At 37.4% G+C, this 14788-nt stretch overlaps 2 protein-coding genes across 15 annotated transcripts in view; one reads left to right on the top strand and one right to left on the bottom strand.

The window, feature by feature from the left end:
• Positions 1-6444, top strand: part of sidt2 (SID1 transmembrane family, member 2) — a 33790-nt gene extending 27346 nt beyond the window's left edge. For all 5 annotated transcript variants that reach the window (XM_062068046.1, XM_062068043.1, XM_062068045.1 and 2 more), the window contains 6 exons: positions 2635-2711; positions 2780-2826; positions 2891-2996; positions 3076-3186; positions 5953-6066; positions 6129-6444. In XM_062068046.1, the coding sequence (XP_061924030.1) occupies positions 2635-2711; positions 2780-2826; positions 2891-2996; positions 3076-3186; positions 5953-6066; positions 6129-6191 (518 nt within the window). In that variant the 3' untranslated portion in view covers positions 6192-6444. The remainder of the gene's footprint in view (positions 1-2634; positions 2712-2779; positions 2827-2890; positions 2997-3075; positions 3187-5952; positions 6067-6128) is intronic.
• Positions 1-14788, bottom strand: part of LOC133663517 (trichohyalin-like) — a 70356-nt gene that overhangs the window by 799 nt on the left and 54769 nt on the right. The window contains exons 19-20 of one of the 10 annotated variants that reach the window (XM_062068035.1): positions 12756-12809; positions 11654-12678 (exon numbers count right to left, since the gene is read on the bottom strand). The exons of 6 other annotated variants lie outside the window; for them this stretch is intronic. In XM_062068035.1, the coding sequence (XP_061924019.1) occupies positions 12771-12809 (39 nt within the window). In that variant the 3' untranslated portion in view covers positions 11654-12678; positions 12756-12770. Of the gene's footprint in view, positions 1-11653; positions 12679-12738; positions 12810-14788 lie in introns of those variants that run through there. 3 more of the 10 variants (XM_062068037.1, XM_062068034.1, XM_062068036.1) reach the window with 3 other exon arrangements.

Genomic DNA, 14788 nt, shown 5'->3' on the forward strand with positions numbered 1-14788 from the left:
GTTAACTATAAGTTACTTTAACGGCGATCATTTTTTTATCGCGCAAATAATGTCCTGACTCCTTTTGGACCCTCGCCCCGTTCCGTAGCTTGAGGAAACGTAATGGTGTTCAGTTACTGTGGAGCCACGAGCGAGAAAATAGCGAGCAGAAATGCACAAAGAAAGCGGGACATTATAGAAGTCTCAGGTCCAAAGCCATGATAAGTCGTTCTAAAGACAAGACAATATTATCTTCAATCGCCGTGAGACGCATTATTGAAACTAATGCTGCTGGCACGCTTTGCCGCTTGTGGTGAGGAGGAGCTTCACGTCTGTGTTCACATTACAGTTGAGTGCAATAAAAACGTCTATAGTCACTTTAATCGGAGACTTTCGTCAAAATATGTCAATCTTTTCTTATACCAATCACACACGCTCAGCTTCACAACAGCGTTGCGCTTCACATCCGGTCCAACCAACAAAACAACGAAAAATCGCCTCACATTACGATCATGCTTTGTTAAAGATGTTTTGAAATGTTATTCTGTGATAGTAATACCTAAATAAATGTTATCTGGCAGATTGAAATAAAGTGTATTGTAAAGGTCGTGGCGATATGAAGGAAGTAGACTGTCTTTGAACAAGTTAGCCTTTTATATGTTAACAAATAGCACTGTCCAACTAAATAGGCAGAAGCACACACACACACACACACACACACACACACACACACACACACACACACACACACACACACACACACACACACACACACACACACACACACACACACACACACACACACACACACACACACACACACACACACACACACACACACAAACAAACGGCTCCTTGGACACTCTTCCTTTGCTCCCACTGAGACTAGACTGCAAAAAGTCAGTGTTCAAAAACAAGAAAAAAAATATACAAAAATTTGGGGTATTTTATTTGAACTAAGCAAAATTATCTGCCAATAGAACAAGAAAATTTGGCTTGTCAAGACTTTCCAGAACAAGTAAAATTAGCTAACCTCAATGAACCCAAAAATACCTTAAAATGAGTATATTCTCACTAATAACAAGTGCACTTTTCTTGGTAGAAAAAAAAGAGACCTTTTTGCTCAATATGTTGAAAAATATTCTTAAATTAAGTAAATGCTAGTGCCATTATCTTGAAATAATGGTATGCGCTCGGCATCATGATTTTTTTTTTCATGCTTGAAGTAGGAAATTATTACTTTAAAAAAGTAGTTTTATACTTGTGAGTGTTGATGACACAGCTTTGCATAAGTTGATATTCTAGTTTCAAGCATGTTTTACTCAATATAGGTCATACAATCTCAGCAACAAGCTGTAATATCTTACTGAGATAATTTAGGACCAAAACCCCTAAAACAAGTAAAACACTAACATAAAATCTGCTTAGTGAGAAGAATTATCTTATCAGACAGAAAATAAATATCACCCTTATTTGAGATATTTAATCTTACTTAGATTTCAGTTTTTGCAGTGTGGGTCCAATACTGCAGGCATGCCTGCCACTGCCCTTTGCAGCCCACATTGGGTAATTACATTTCACTACAAAATATTCCCAACGCTGCAGTATATTCTTTGATAACCTATTCTGATTGATAGTCCATAATTACAGAATGTTTAACAGGCTGAATATTACATTTTATTAATAAATAGAGAAACATTGTCATGCAGAGATATGAATAAATAAATAAATGATAAATGGGTTATACTTGTATAGCGCTTTTCTACCTTCAAGGTACTCAAAGCGCTTTGACAGTATTTCCACATTCAACATTCACACACACATTCACACACTGATGGCGGGAGCTGCCATGCAAGGCGCTAACCAGCACCCATCAGGGGCAAAGGGTGAAGTGTCTTGCCCAAGGACACATCAGACGTGACTAGGATGGCAGAAGGCGGGGATTGAACCCCAGTAGTTCAACATGTAAAGTACAGAATAACAGAAACATTTGTTCAGGTAGAAATATTACAGATTACATTACCAAACATCTTTGACAATCAAACCATGATCATAAAAATCCACATTTTGTGTAAAAAATGCGTAAGAAATATATTTAAACATAGTGTTGCTCCTCCTCTTAATGCAAGTGCTCCAATTGCAGTAATACAAATTCTGTATTTCCACAAAATCCAAAATCTGGCAAGATGCCAACACACTGCAGTTTAAAAAAAAAATCTTTAAAAGCCTGTTTGTCCTTTTTTGGGTTGAGCAGTTTAAAAAAGCATATTGATGAAAAATTAAATTAATCTGTGATTAATTTTAAGTTAAATATAAACAAACTGCGATTAATCGCGATTAAATATTTTAAGCGTTTGACAGTCCTATAATAAACATAACGCACTAAAAATGACTGTAAATAATTAATCACAATTAACGTGATCATTTGACACCCTTAAAAAAAAATGTCCTCAGGGGATTAAACCAAAACCTACGCTCGGATTAGTTTTTTGTTTTTTCCCTGGGGGTGGGGGTTAATACACTGTCAAAATAATAAACGAAAAACAGTCACACACGCGATAGGCTGTAAAAACAGTTTATGCCACGCATGCATATGCCAATAGGACGACATGAACTTCATTTATGCATGATGAATATATAAATGATCGGTTTCAGACTCTGGCATCCTGCGCAGAATGGTCTACATCGTCTACACGGATAGTATCAGACAGTGCAGCGGGCCAATGTACATAGTAAGTAATATCTTGTATTATTGTAATTGGAAAATGTGTTTGCTACAGTTTCTCGTGTTTGTTGTTAGGATCGCATGGTGCTGCTGGTCATGGGGAACATCGTCAACTGGTCGCTGTGAGTAAGCGGGGTTTTTTGAGTCATCCTGTCAGAATGTTTGTAACGCCATCGTTCTCTGCAGTGCTGCCTACGGCCTCATCGAGAGGCCAAACGACTTTGCCTCCTATCTGCTGGCGATCGCTATCTGTAACCTTCTGCTCTATTTTGCCTTCTACATCATCATGAAGGTGCTTTAACACCTCAGCAAAAGTTCAAGTGCCTTTTTTTGTTGCTTTTTTTAACCTGTTGTCGCTTTTATGTTTAAAGCTGCGGAGCGGCGAGAGAATCCGGTGTCTGGCGCTGGTGTGTATTCTGTTTACGGCCGTGGTTTGGGGCTTTGCGCTCTATTTCTTCTTCCAGGGTCTCAGCACCTGGCAGGTCAGTCCCACAAACACAACATTTCCATGGGAACATATATATATATATATATATATATATAAATGCAGGATAAAGAACATAATGTCATGGCTGTCTTGAGTTTCCAATAATTTCTACAACTCTTATTTTTTTGTGAGAGAGTGATTGGAGCACATACTTGTTGGTCACAAAAAACATTCATGAAGTTTGGTTCTTTTATGAATTTATCAAGTTTCACTGCAATAAGGCGCTTTTGGTATCCATCCACAAGCTTCTGGCAAGCTTCTGGTTTAATTTTTGACCACTGCTGTTGACAAAATTGGTGCAGTTCAGCTAAATGTGTTGGTTTTCTGACATGGACGTGTTTCTTCAGCATTGTCCACACGTTTAAGTCAGGACTTTGGGAAGGCCATTCTAAAACCTTAATTCTAGCCTGATTTAGCCATTCCTTTATCACTTTTGACGTGTGTTTGGGGTCATTGTCCTGTTGGAACACCCAACTGTGCCCAAGACCCAACCTCCGCCACCACCATGCTTGATGGTAGGCATGGTGTTCCTGGGATTAAAGGCCTCACCTTTTCTCCTCCAAACATATTGCTGAGTATTGTGGTCAAACAGCTCAATTTTTGTTTCATCTGACCACAGAACTTTCCTTCAGAAGGTCTTATCTATGTCCATGTGATGTCAACCGCTTCATTCCAAAATTTAAATGTAATCCCCTTCACCACCATAGTATATCTGACATCAAAGACAAGCGCAGTAAGGATAATTTCAACCCAAATTTCGGATAAGTGTTTTCATGCGCTCCAATTTGAATGACTATCGGCATAAACCACCCGTCTTGATCGAATGAAATTTTGATCCGAACATGTGGAATTGGGTCAGAATATTCCGAATGGCGTGTTTACATGAAGCATTTTCATACCAGTTAGGTTTTTAAACCGATTAACAAACACACATAAATGACTTTATTCAAGCCCAACCATTTGTAAGTTAAAAAACTATTCACAAGTGTAAAAACACTTTTGTTCATTAAAAAATATTCACAAATTCTTCAATTAAAACGATTCGCCAGTATAAAAACAATTTTCTTCGATTACAAAAAAAACAAACCACAAGCACAGAACAATTTTTTTTCAATGAAAAAAACGATTTGCAATTCTATACCATATTTTTTGGAGTATAAGTCGCACCGGCCGAAAATGCATAATAAAGAAGGAAAAAAACATATATGAGTCGCACTGGAGTGTAAGTCGCATTTTTTGGGGAAATTTATTTGATAAAACCCAACACCAAGAATAGACATTTGAAAGGCAATTTAAAATAAATAAAGAATAGGTGAATAGGCTGAATAAGTGTACGTTATATGACGCATAAATAACCAACTGAGAACGTGCCTGGTATGTTAACGTAACATATTATGGTAAGAGTCATTCAAATAACTATAACATATAGAACATGCTATACGTTTACCAAACAATCTGTCACTCCTAATCGCTAAATCCCATGAAATCTTATATGTCTAGTCTCTTACGTGAATGAGCTAAATAATATTATTTGATATTTTACGGTTATGTGTTAATAATTTCACACATAAGTCGCTCCTGAGTATAAGTCGCACCCCAGGCCAAACTATGAAAAAAACTGAGTTATAGTCCGAAAAATACGGTATATTAGTATATACAGTATAAAGTACTCACTTTTGGCAGCCTCTTCTCCCCGTCATCTTTGTTGTAGCTTGCAAGGACGGGAGTGGAAGAAGTGTCAAAAAATGGAGCTAACTGTTTTAATGACATTCAGACTTTACTTCAATCAACAACGGAGCAGCATCTCCTCATCTGGAAACAACCACACCGGAAATGTGTCCCGTGAAAAAGCGTCCGACCGGAACTCTAATAACTAAAGTTCCTTGAGTGAATAAAGTAAATTCACTGCACCGGTATGTTTTAGCGCTTTCATGGCGAGTTTACTGACAGATATAAGAACTTTACGTTACTTTATATTAGAAATGGCAACAGCGGAGGATGAATGTCCCATAACAAGACGACAGAGAAAAAGAAGAAGCTTATCTACTACGGCGGACACGCGCAATTTTTCAGGATTTATGAAGATCCTAAATACAGATTAGCAGGTACCAGAAGGTAAGAAAAGTTGCGAAACAAAACACCAGATAGTATGTCTTACCTTGTACACACATCTATGTTCAAGCACATCAAACGGTGCAGCCTACACTTATCTCTTATGTTTGACTACTGGTCACACTTATCATTACACCATGTACCAAATAAAATTGCTTCGAGATGGATTAGCTCAATTAAACTTATTCCTTACATAAGGCGCACTGTCGAGTTCTGAGAAAAAAAAAAGGATTTTTAGTGCGCCTTACAGTCCAGGAAACACGGTATTACATTTGGGAAGCCACCCTTTGATGGGCCAAATCAAACAACTCGACAGGCTAAATTTGCACCCTGATTTACATTTAGATTTAGACTAGTTTTGCTGACACTGCAAAAATTGGTTCTGCTGACAAAACCGCTTAGGTCAGCATCAGCCAGTCTTGAGGGGAGTTGTTAGAATCCCTAAAACCTCATTACAACAGTAGAACCTGTTTATGTTTACAACATTTTTTTTGTAGCTCATATATTATCAAAAATGACAGCCAAAATTCCAAGGATAGATAAATGTGGTTCAGATGGCGACTTTAAAACAGGCACATTTGAATCTTATGTTCAACATTCTCAGGCTTCATTGATGGCGTGAGCATTGTGTTGGTTTCTCCCGCAACAGAAAACCCCGGCAGAGTCTCGTGAACACAACCGAGACTGCATCCTGCTTTCCTTCTTTGACGACCACGACATCTGGCACTTCCTCTCGTCCATCGCCATGTTCGGATCCTTCCTGGTAAAGCCCATCGTTGTCTTCTGGTGCAAACTAGAGCGTAACCTCCCCCGTTCCTCACTCAGGTTCTCCTGACCATGGACGACGACCTCGACGCCGTCCAGAGAGACAAGATCTACGTGTTCTAACAAGACACGAGAAGTGCATTCTTCTTCTTGCCTTATCGTCCTTCTCGGTCCATCCATGTCAAAAAGCAGAGCCGGTAGCCTTCCGGGCCGATTACTGTACATGTCCAGGGGCAGGGTGGTGGCCCCTGGTGTTGAACCATTTTGTCGTCATGCTGCCAGTAATGATCTCGCTGTTGTACTTGATACTGTCTACTATGAAGATAACATACTTCACTGAAAATTATTTTGACTGCAAATGAATGTTTATATGCTGTATGGGTGTCACATGTCTTTTTACAAACAGCAATTGATGTTGTGATTTGAGTCACAAAGAAGCCAGCCAACGCAGTTTTCTGGAGAATATTGCAATGAATGTACTGTAGGCCTGACTCGTACTTTTATTTTGCACTAACAAAAGTCAATATCAGACATGGCAATCAGGAGTTACAGAATAAAGCTTCCCTTGTCAGACGTGCAGCTATCTGAAATTGGTTTAAACATGAGTCACCTGCAATCTAAAGGAACATCTACAATCTTCTGGAGCAAAAGGAACACGAGGTCTTGCCACCTTCTTCTTGGCTGAAAGGTGACGTGGGCGTGTGACGGATCAAAGACGACTCCGGAACAAAAGCTGGCTTAACCTTTGACTCTGCCTCGACAAAAAAAAATTAAAAAATTTCTGCTTTATTTTCTCCCCCGTTTTGAAAAGTCAGTTACATATCAAGGTTAGAAGGCTGCGATTTGGCCACAGCCTTGGTAAAGATCTTCTTTTAAACGACATTATGGAACTTTTTCCAAGGTTATTCCAAATAGGTGATATAATAGCGTTGAGTGGAGCAATAGTGGTTTTTAATTGAACATGTGAAGAAGCGCTATCACTCTATTGACATAGCAATTTTCTATGAACATATTCATTTTGAATACTCACTGTAAGGGTGAATGAAGTGCATAGTTATTCAACTGTCACACTAAGGGTGGCCGTATAAACAACGCCAACACTGTCATAAATCTGTGCCATATAGTGAAACCACACTAAACAACAATGACAAACACAATTTGGGGGAATATTTGCACCTCAACACAACAGAACAAATTCCCAGAATTCTCTGCAGCAACAACTCTTCCAGGACGCTACAATATTCATTTACTATACACTTAGCCCGGTGTTGGTGGCCTATTGTAACACATTTGTCAACAGTGAAAAGCTGACATGTTGGGGCGGTGTGGCTTGTTGATAAAACAGCAGTGCCAGAAACTCGAGGTTTCCAAGTTCAATTCCCGCTTCCGCTATACTAGTCACAGCCGCTGTGTCCTTGGGCTTAAAGATGTAGATAATGACTCACTTGAGAAAAAGCGCTATATCATTTACCTAAATCATTAGCATGTTAGAGCAGGGGTCCCCAAACTACGGCCCGCGGGCCGGATCCGGCCCACAGGAAGTCCCAAGTAAAATTTTATTTTTATTACTATTTTTTAATCTTTTCTTTTTAATCCGTTTTCTACCGCTTGTTACTCTTGGTGTCTCTTAGCCGCTCAGGCAAATCATATTGTCTAAAAATGAATTTTCCCATCGATAACGTGACAATGTTAAATGTTGATGAACATCAATGTTAATTGATGTTAAATGACAAAACAGATTATAAAGACAATGTATATATACATTATATATATATATCTATATATACAGACTGGCCCCCGGCCAATTGTTTTTAACCAAATGCGGCCCCTTGAGTCAAAAAGTTTGGGGACCCCTGTGTTAGAGCTTTCAGCATCTTCCTTCGAATTACAAGGAAAATTTGTTTTGGGTGTAATTACACTCCTCAACCACTAGTTATTGCACGAGATATTGATTATTGTTTTTACATTGTTCAAATGTAAAAAAATCTGCGAACAAACGACTTTAGACCAATGATCGTGGTGGGTTGTTATTGCTGCAGAAGTGTGTAAACGTGGTTTTGAAGACAATTTTCAGTTTGTATATGTGCAACGGCACCACTAGATTGTGTGGTTATGTAACTTCAAATACATTGAGTCTTCAACGTTTACGCTAAAAGTGCTCAGCTGCAGCAAAGGTAAGTGCCGATCTTCTATCTCAGGCCTGGGCATTCATTTTGACTCGGAGGGTAAATAAAACGTGTCTGGGGGCCGGTATATCGGATTTTTAGGAACGCTAATACAAAACCTCACAATAAATGTCTGATTGAATGCTAAAAACGTTAAAAGCGAAATGTAATTTTTAATTTTTTTACTGAATGAGACACCCAGAATGTACATGAAAATAAAGAATGTGGGATCTACAATATTAAGAACGATAAAACACTGAATATTGGCAACATATGAACGTCACACCCCCTCTTGATCGACATATTTTACAATCAAGCGAAATGCAACAGACAAATATGAACGCTAAGGGTGAACAAAACCCCCCAACTAAAATGTGATACATCACGAAGCTTCAGAACTTTTGTTGTAAAAACCTCCTTCCGCGTCTGTCCCTGACACCCGCTTTTCAGGCTGGCTGCTCTGGGAACACTCTGTGAAAATGCTCCCCACCCACACTGCTTGGTGCCTCTGTGACTTACATTACCATAGTAACTAATTAGATTACCATAGTAACTAGTATATCATGCAAAAGCGCAGATTCCAACCATAGAAATACTTTGTATAGTTCAAGACTTACGGTCATTTGAAAACATCACTGCATATCATAATGACAGCTACAGTTTCCATCTTAAAGATCTAAAATAATTTCTACCGCTTGTCCCTCTAGGCGTGGCAAAAAAAAAAGCACCAGTAGAGTGGAAAAACAAGTTGCATCTATATTGAAGCTATTATGCAAATCTGTTTCTTTAATTGGATTCCAAAGTTTGCGAATAAATAGATATTGAAATAATATCTATCTTAAATTCCTGAGGCATTTTGAGAGTTAATGAAGCAAGCAAGTCAAGTGATTTGTGACGTGGAAGTAGGAACCACAGATCCAGCGACGACAATGCTAATCAAGCAGACTTTGTGAGAGACAACAATTATAATACAGGACCTTATACTTTTGAGACCGAACACAAATAAAACTGATGCAGCTATGTTGAAACACTACCACCATTAGTAGCATTGCTAGGTGCTTAACACACAAACTAACAATAATAAACCGTAATAAAACAAACACTTACTGTACAATTTCCACTCTCGCTGGGATGCCGACCGACGGGACGCTCACATAATCCCGTTTAGATGAAGACTCAATCACTATTCTCACGAAGGTTTAAAAAAGGTTTCCACAACCAATGCCCTTTTCGCCATCTCGGAGTCAACCAGCCTGCCAGTCAATGGCCACATGTGTCTACTACCAGGTGAGATGCATGAATCATAATATAAAATGTACTTTTAGCAACCTTTACTTTTTGAGACCAAGCAGAAGCAGCCGCTGGTTTAGTGATAGTGACATTTAGACGGTATTTTCACATACTTGAAACTGTAAATACAATTGGATATGGTTTAATGGATACAATGAAACACAATTAAGCATACAAAGTAGCCGATAAATGCTTTAAAATGTCATATCGGAAATTATCGGTATCGGTTATTTCATTATCGGTATCGTTTTTTTTTTTTTTAATTAAATCAACATAAAAAACACAAGATACACTTACAATTAGTGCACCAACCCAAAAAACCTCCCTACCCTATTCACACAAAAGGGTTGTTTCTTTCTGTTATTAATATTCTGGTTTATACATTATATATCAATATAGATCAATACAGTCTGCAAGGAATACAGTCCGTAAGCACACATGATTATGCATGCTGCTGGTCCACTAATAGTACTAACCTTTAACAGTTAATTTTACTCAATTTCATTAATTACTAGTTTCTATGTATCTGTTTTTATATGGTTTTACTTTCTTTTTTATTCAAGAAAATGTTTTTAATTTATTTCTTATTTTATAATTTTTTTTAAAAGGACCTTATCTTCACCATACCTGGTTGTCCAAATTAGGCCTAATAATGTGTTAATTCCACGACTGTATATATCGGTATCAGCTGATATCGGTATCGGTAATTAAGAGTTGGACAATATCGGAATATCGGATATTGGCAAAAAAGCCATTATCGGACATCCCTAATATAAAGTCAACTTGTTTTTCCACCCTACTGGTACTTTAAATTTGGGGAAAATGCTGCATATTTTGGGTTTTTCCCATAATAAAAAAAATATATTTTTTGTTTCTTCCAAAAAGAGTATTAAACATAAGCCATAACAAATAATACAAGGTTTGGAGCTGCTGAACGATTTGTAATGTTTAAAGTAAAAAAACAAAAAACTTTGTTCCAGAAATAATAATGCATCAAAATCAGTGTTATGAACTGACCCATTAAAGGCTGCAATTACCTCAACTTTGCACCTCATTTTTGGAAAACATTGCGTATTTTGTGTTTTTCCCATTCTACATTTTTTATTATTTTTTTTATTTAAAAAAAAAAGAGAAAAAGAGCATAAAATATATTTAAAAAAACATTACAAATATATAAAAACTTTGGGTCGGAAGCTGCTAAAAAGCGTAATTATACGGTTGTGGAGGGAGGTGTGGCCAGCGCGCCTGCAGGAGCAAAGGTCACCGCCTGCATGTGCTGACGGCGAGACACAGCTGACAGGTGATTAGATTTCCCAGGTGGTACGTGTTAATCTAATCACCTGTTGTCTTTAACAGTAGGCAGCCGAGAGCAGGGGGGAGAGAGGATACGGACGTGACTGAAAAGTCACGTTCTGCTGGAGAAAGAAATCTATGCACATTAAAACTTTGTTAAAACTGCACGCTTGGCTCCTGTGCCGTGTCTACAGTGGAACTGCTAGGAAGCAACCTCTACAACGGTATATGTATGACATAACATTTTTTTAAGCGTGTCTTTTTTGGGAAACTGTCATTGTTCCAAAAACAATAATGCATCAAAATCAGTGTTATGAATTATTTACCTACTAAAGGCTGACATCTAAAGTATTCCCCTTGGCAACTTGTTTTTGGAAATGCATATACATATTTGGAGTTTTTCCCACCATAAAATATATTATATATATATATATATATATATATATATATATATATATATATATATATATATATATATATATATTAGGGCTGCAACTAACGATTAATTTGATAATCGATTAATCTGTCGATTATTACTCCGATTAATCGATTAATAATCGGATAAAAGAGACACTACATTTCTATCCTATCCAGTATTTTATTGAAAAAAAACAGCATACTGGCACCATACTTATTTTGATTTCTCAGCCGTTTTCTAAATGTTGCAGTTTATAAATAAAGATAAAAAAAAACAAAAAAAAACTGCGCATGCGCATAGCATAGATCCAACGAATCGATGACTAAATTAATCGGCAACTATTTTAATAATCGATTTTAATCGATTTAATCGATTAGTTGTTGCAACCCTAATATATATATATATACTATATATATATATATTTTTTTTACAAAAAGGGCATAAAAAAAAACAAAAAACATTACAAATATATAAAAACTTTAAGCTGTTGAAGAATTTAAAGCGTTGAAAGATTAAACAAACAAAAAAAGACTTACTGCAACACTTTTTTTGAGCGCATCCGTTTTTCGTGGAGGTTTACTGTAGTTTTGAAGGAATTGACCAGCGAACATCACAACAGGTGGAAGAGAGGCAGCCAAAAGATACTGTGCTCTTCTCTCCTTGGACACACAGACAACCAGCTATTATGGACCGAAATGATGTCGCCTTAGTTATTCAGTTGGTAATCTTAAGCATGCTGTCAGGTACTCAAGGCCCTCCTTTTATGCCACAGACAGATTTAAGGGTCCTCTCTTGTGGAATGTGTGTAATCACACATGTGCATGTCAGACTTTAATGGCTACACTTTATTACCTGCTCACAATGATGTACCACTGTTTACAAGAATGTCAGGTCTGCTAGCTCCATAGGAACGCAATCTCCCACCATATGGAAAACATGTTATTTCATAGTCTAGTAGACACTACACTTCCTGACCTGATAGGATCTGACAGACAGTATATAAGCACATTAGCTTTCCATGTGAAATTTAAAATGATTTTGTATCTGCTAATGGCCCAGTTCATCATCCATTCCGGTCCATGAAGTCTTCCTGTAGCAGAGAACAGCTGATGTTATTAGCTCCAAGTCGTGTTGTGCCAAAGAGCTTCATTTTGGTCTTCCGGGTCTTCTCTGCACCATTTAGGTGTTTTTCAGGCGAACTGGTCCCAACTCCCCTGAGATCATTACCCAGCTCTTCTTGCTTAATTGTGGGTAAGTCAGCTTTCTCAGAATGGTGCTTACACCAGAAGCTAAGAAGGGAGGGCGACATTGAAAATTCTCTATTTTCCAATAATTGTGCCAACGGTGGTCTTTTTCCACCCCTGGCCAACTGATTTTGGCGCTGATTTTTTTTAGTCCACAAAGATGCTCTGATGCGGAGACTTTGCAGATGTGGAACATCTTTCTATAAAAACATGGTGGATATTAATTATATAGAACATTTTCACTCTGAAAAATGTGTTACCTGTGCTACCATGTCACCAGTTCAGAAGGAGATTAAAGGATCGGATCACAAATCTTCACATCCCCAAGCTGCTGAGACAGTCACTTACTTTAGCTACCTTTTAACGGCCATAAGAAGTATTTTGAATGCTTCAATCGATACAAATATGGGGTTCTACTTAAAGGGGAACTGAATTTTTTTTTAATTCTGCCTATCGTTCACAATTATTATGAAAGAAATGACAGATTTTTTTTTTAATAGGCCCTTTTCAACCGCAGGAACTTTCCCACTCTCCTGGTTATATAAAGTTCCCCGTGTTTCCACCAAAAACTACCCGGGTAGATTTAGTTCTTCAGGAACCTTTTTATTGCTTTTTTCGCATTATCTCAGGATTTTAAGAACATTACTGTCATATTGAGTAAAAAACTACTTTTTGGGTTTGCAAGCCTTAAAAAATCACATGTTTCGAGTAAAACTCAGAATAATGCATTATTTCAAGTATTATTAGCCATTTTTCATGTGTAGTTTAGGAGATCTGTTTAAATAACTGTCATATTGAGTGTGGCAGTTATACTGTCATATTGAGTAAAAAAAAACTAACTTGTGTCTCTGCAAACCTTACAAAAGAAAATGTAGTAAAACTCAAAGATACACTACTGTTCAAAAGTTTGGGGTCACATTGATATGTCCTTATTTTTGAAGGAAAAGCACTGTACTTTTCAATGAAGATAACTTTAAACTAGTCTTAACTTTAAAGAAATACACTCTATACATTGCTAATGTGGTAAATGACTATTCTAGCTGCAAATGTCTGGTTTTTGGTGCAATATCTACATAGGTGTATAGAGGCCCATTTCCAGCAACTATCACTCCAGTGTTCTAATGGTACAATGTGTTTGCTCATTGGCTCAGAAGGCTAATTGATGATTAGAAAACCCTTGTGCAATCATGTTCACACATCTGAAAACAGTTTAGCTCGTTACAGAAGCTACAAAACTGACCTTCCTTTGAGCAGATTGAGTTTCTGGAGCATCACATTTGTGGGGTCAATTAAACGCTCATAATGGCCAGAAAAAGAGAACTTTCATCTGAAACTCGACAGTCTATTCTTGTTCTTAGAAATGAAGGCTATTCCACAAAATTGTTTGGGTGACCCCAAACTTTTGAACGGTAGTGTACATTTCTTCACGAATTATTAGACATTTTTCATGTGTGGTTTAGGAGTTACCGTATTTTTCGGACTATAAGTCGCAGTTTTTGTCATAGTTTGGCCGGGGGTGCGACTTATACTCAGGAGCGACTTATGTGTGAAATTATTAACACATTACCGTAAAATATCCATCCATCCATCCATTTTCTACCGCTTATTAATATTATTTAGCTCATTCACGTAAGAGACTAGACGTATAAGATTTCATGGGATTTAGCGATTAGGAGTGACAGATTGTTTGGTAAACGTATAGCATGTTCTATATGTTATAGTTATTTGAATGACTCTTACCATAATATGTTACGTTAACATAGCAGGCACATTCTCAGCTGGTTATTTATGCGTCATATAACGTACACTTATTCAGCCTGTTGTTCACTATTCTTTATTTATTTTAAATTGCCTTTCAAATGTCTATTCTTGGTGTTGGGTTTTATCAAATACATTTCCCCAAAAAATGCGACTTATCCAGTGCGACCTTTTTTCCTTCTTTATTATGCATTTTTGGCCGGTGCGACTTATACTCCAAAAAATAGGGTACGTTTAAATAACTGTCATATTGAGTGTGGCAGTATCTGTCAGTATGTGTAAAACCTAATTTTTGTATTTGCAAACCTTACAAAAACAACTGATTCTAGTAAAACTGATAGATTCAATATTACAGGCATTTTTTTTTAGACATTTTGCATGTTTGGTTTAAGAGTTGTGTTTGAATACATTTTATTCTAGCTAGGTAGGACTTTTCGAAGCTACTCTTAAAACTTTTCTGGGGCGATCTGTGCTGTCAAACGCTGATTGGTCGAACACAGTTGGGGGAGTTCCTAAAACTTCTCTTTCAAACACACGCCCGCCAGTGCGGAG

Source organism: Entelurus aequoreus, linkage group LG13, assembly GCF_033978785.1.
Source record: "Entelurus aequoreus isolate RoL-2023_Sb linkage group LG13, RoL_Eaeq_v1.1, whole genome shotgun sequence".
Classification (NCBI taxonomy): Eukaryota; Metazoa; Chordata; class Actinopteri; order Syngnathiformes; family Syngnathidae; genus Entelurus; species Entelurus aequoreus.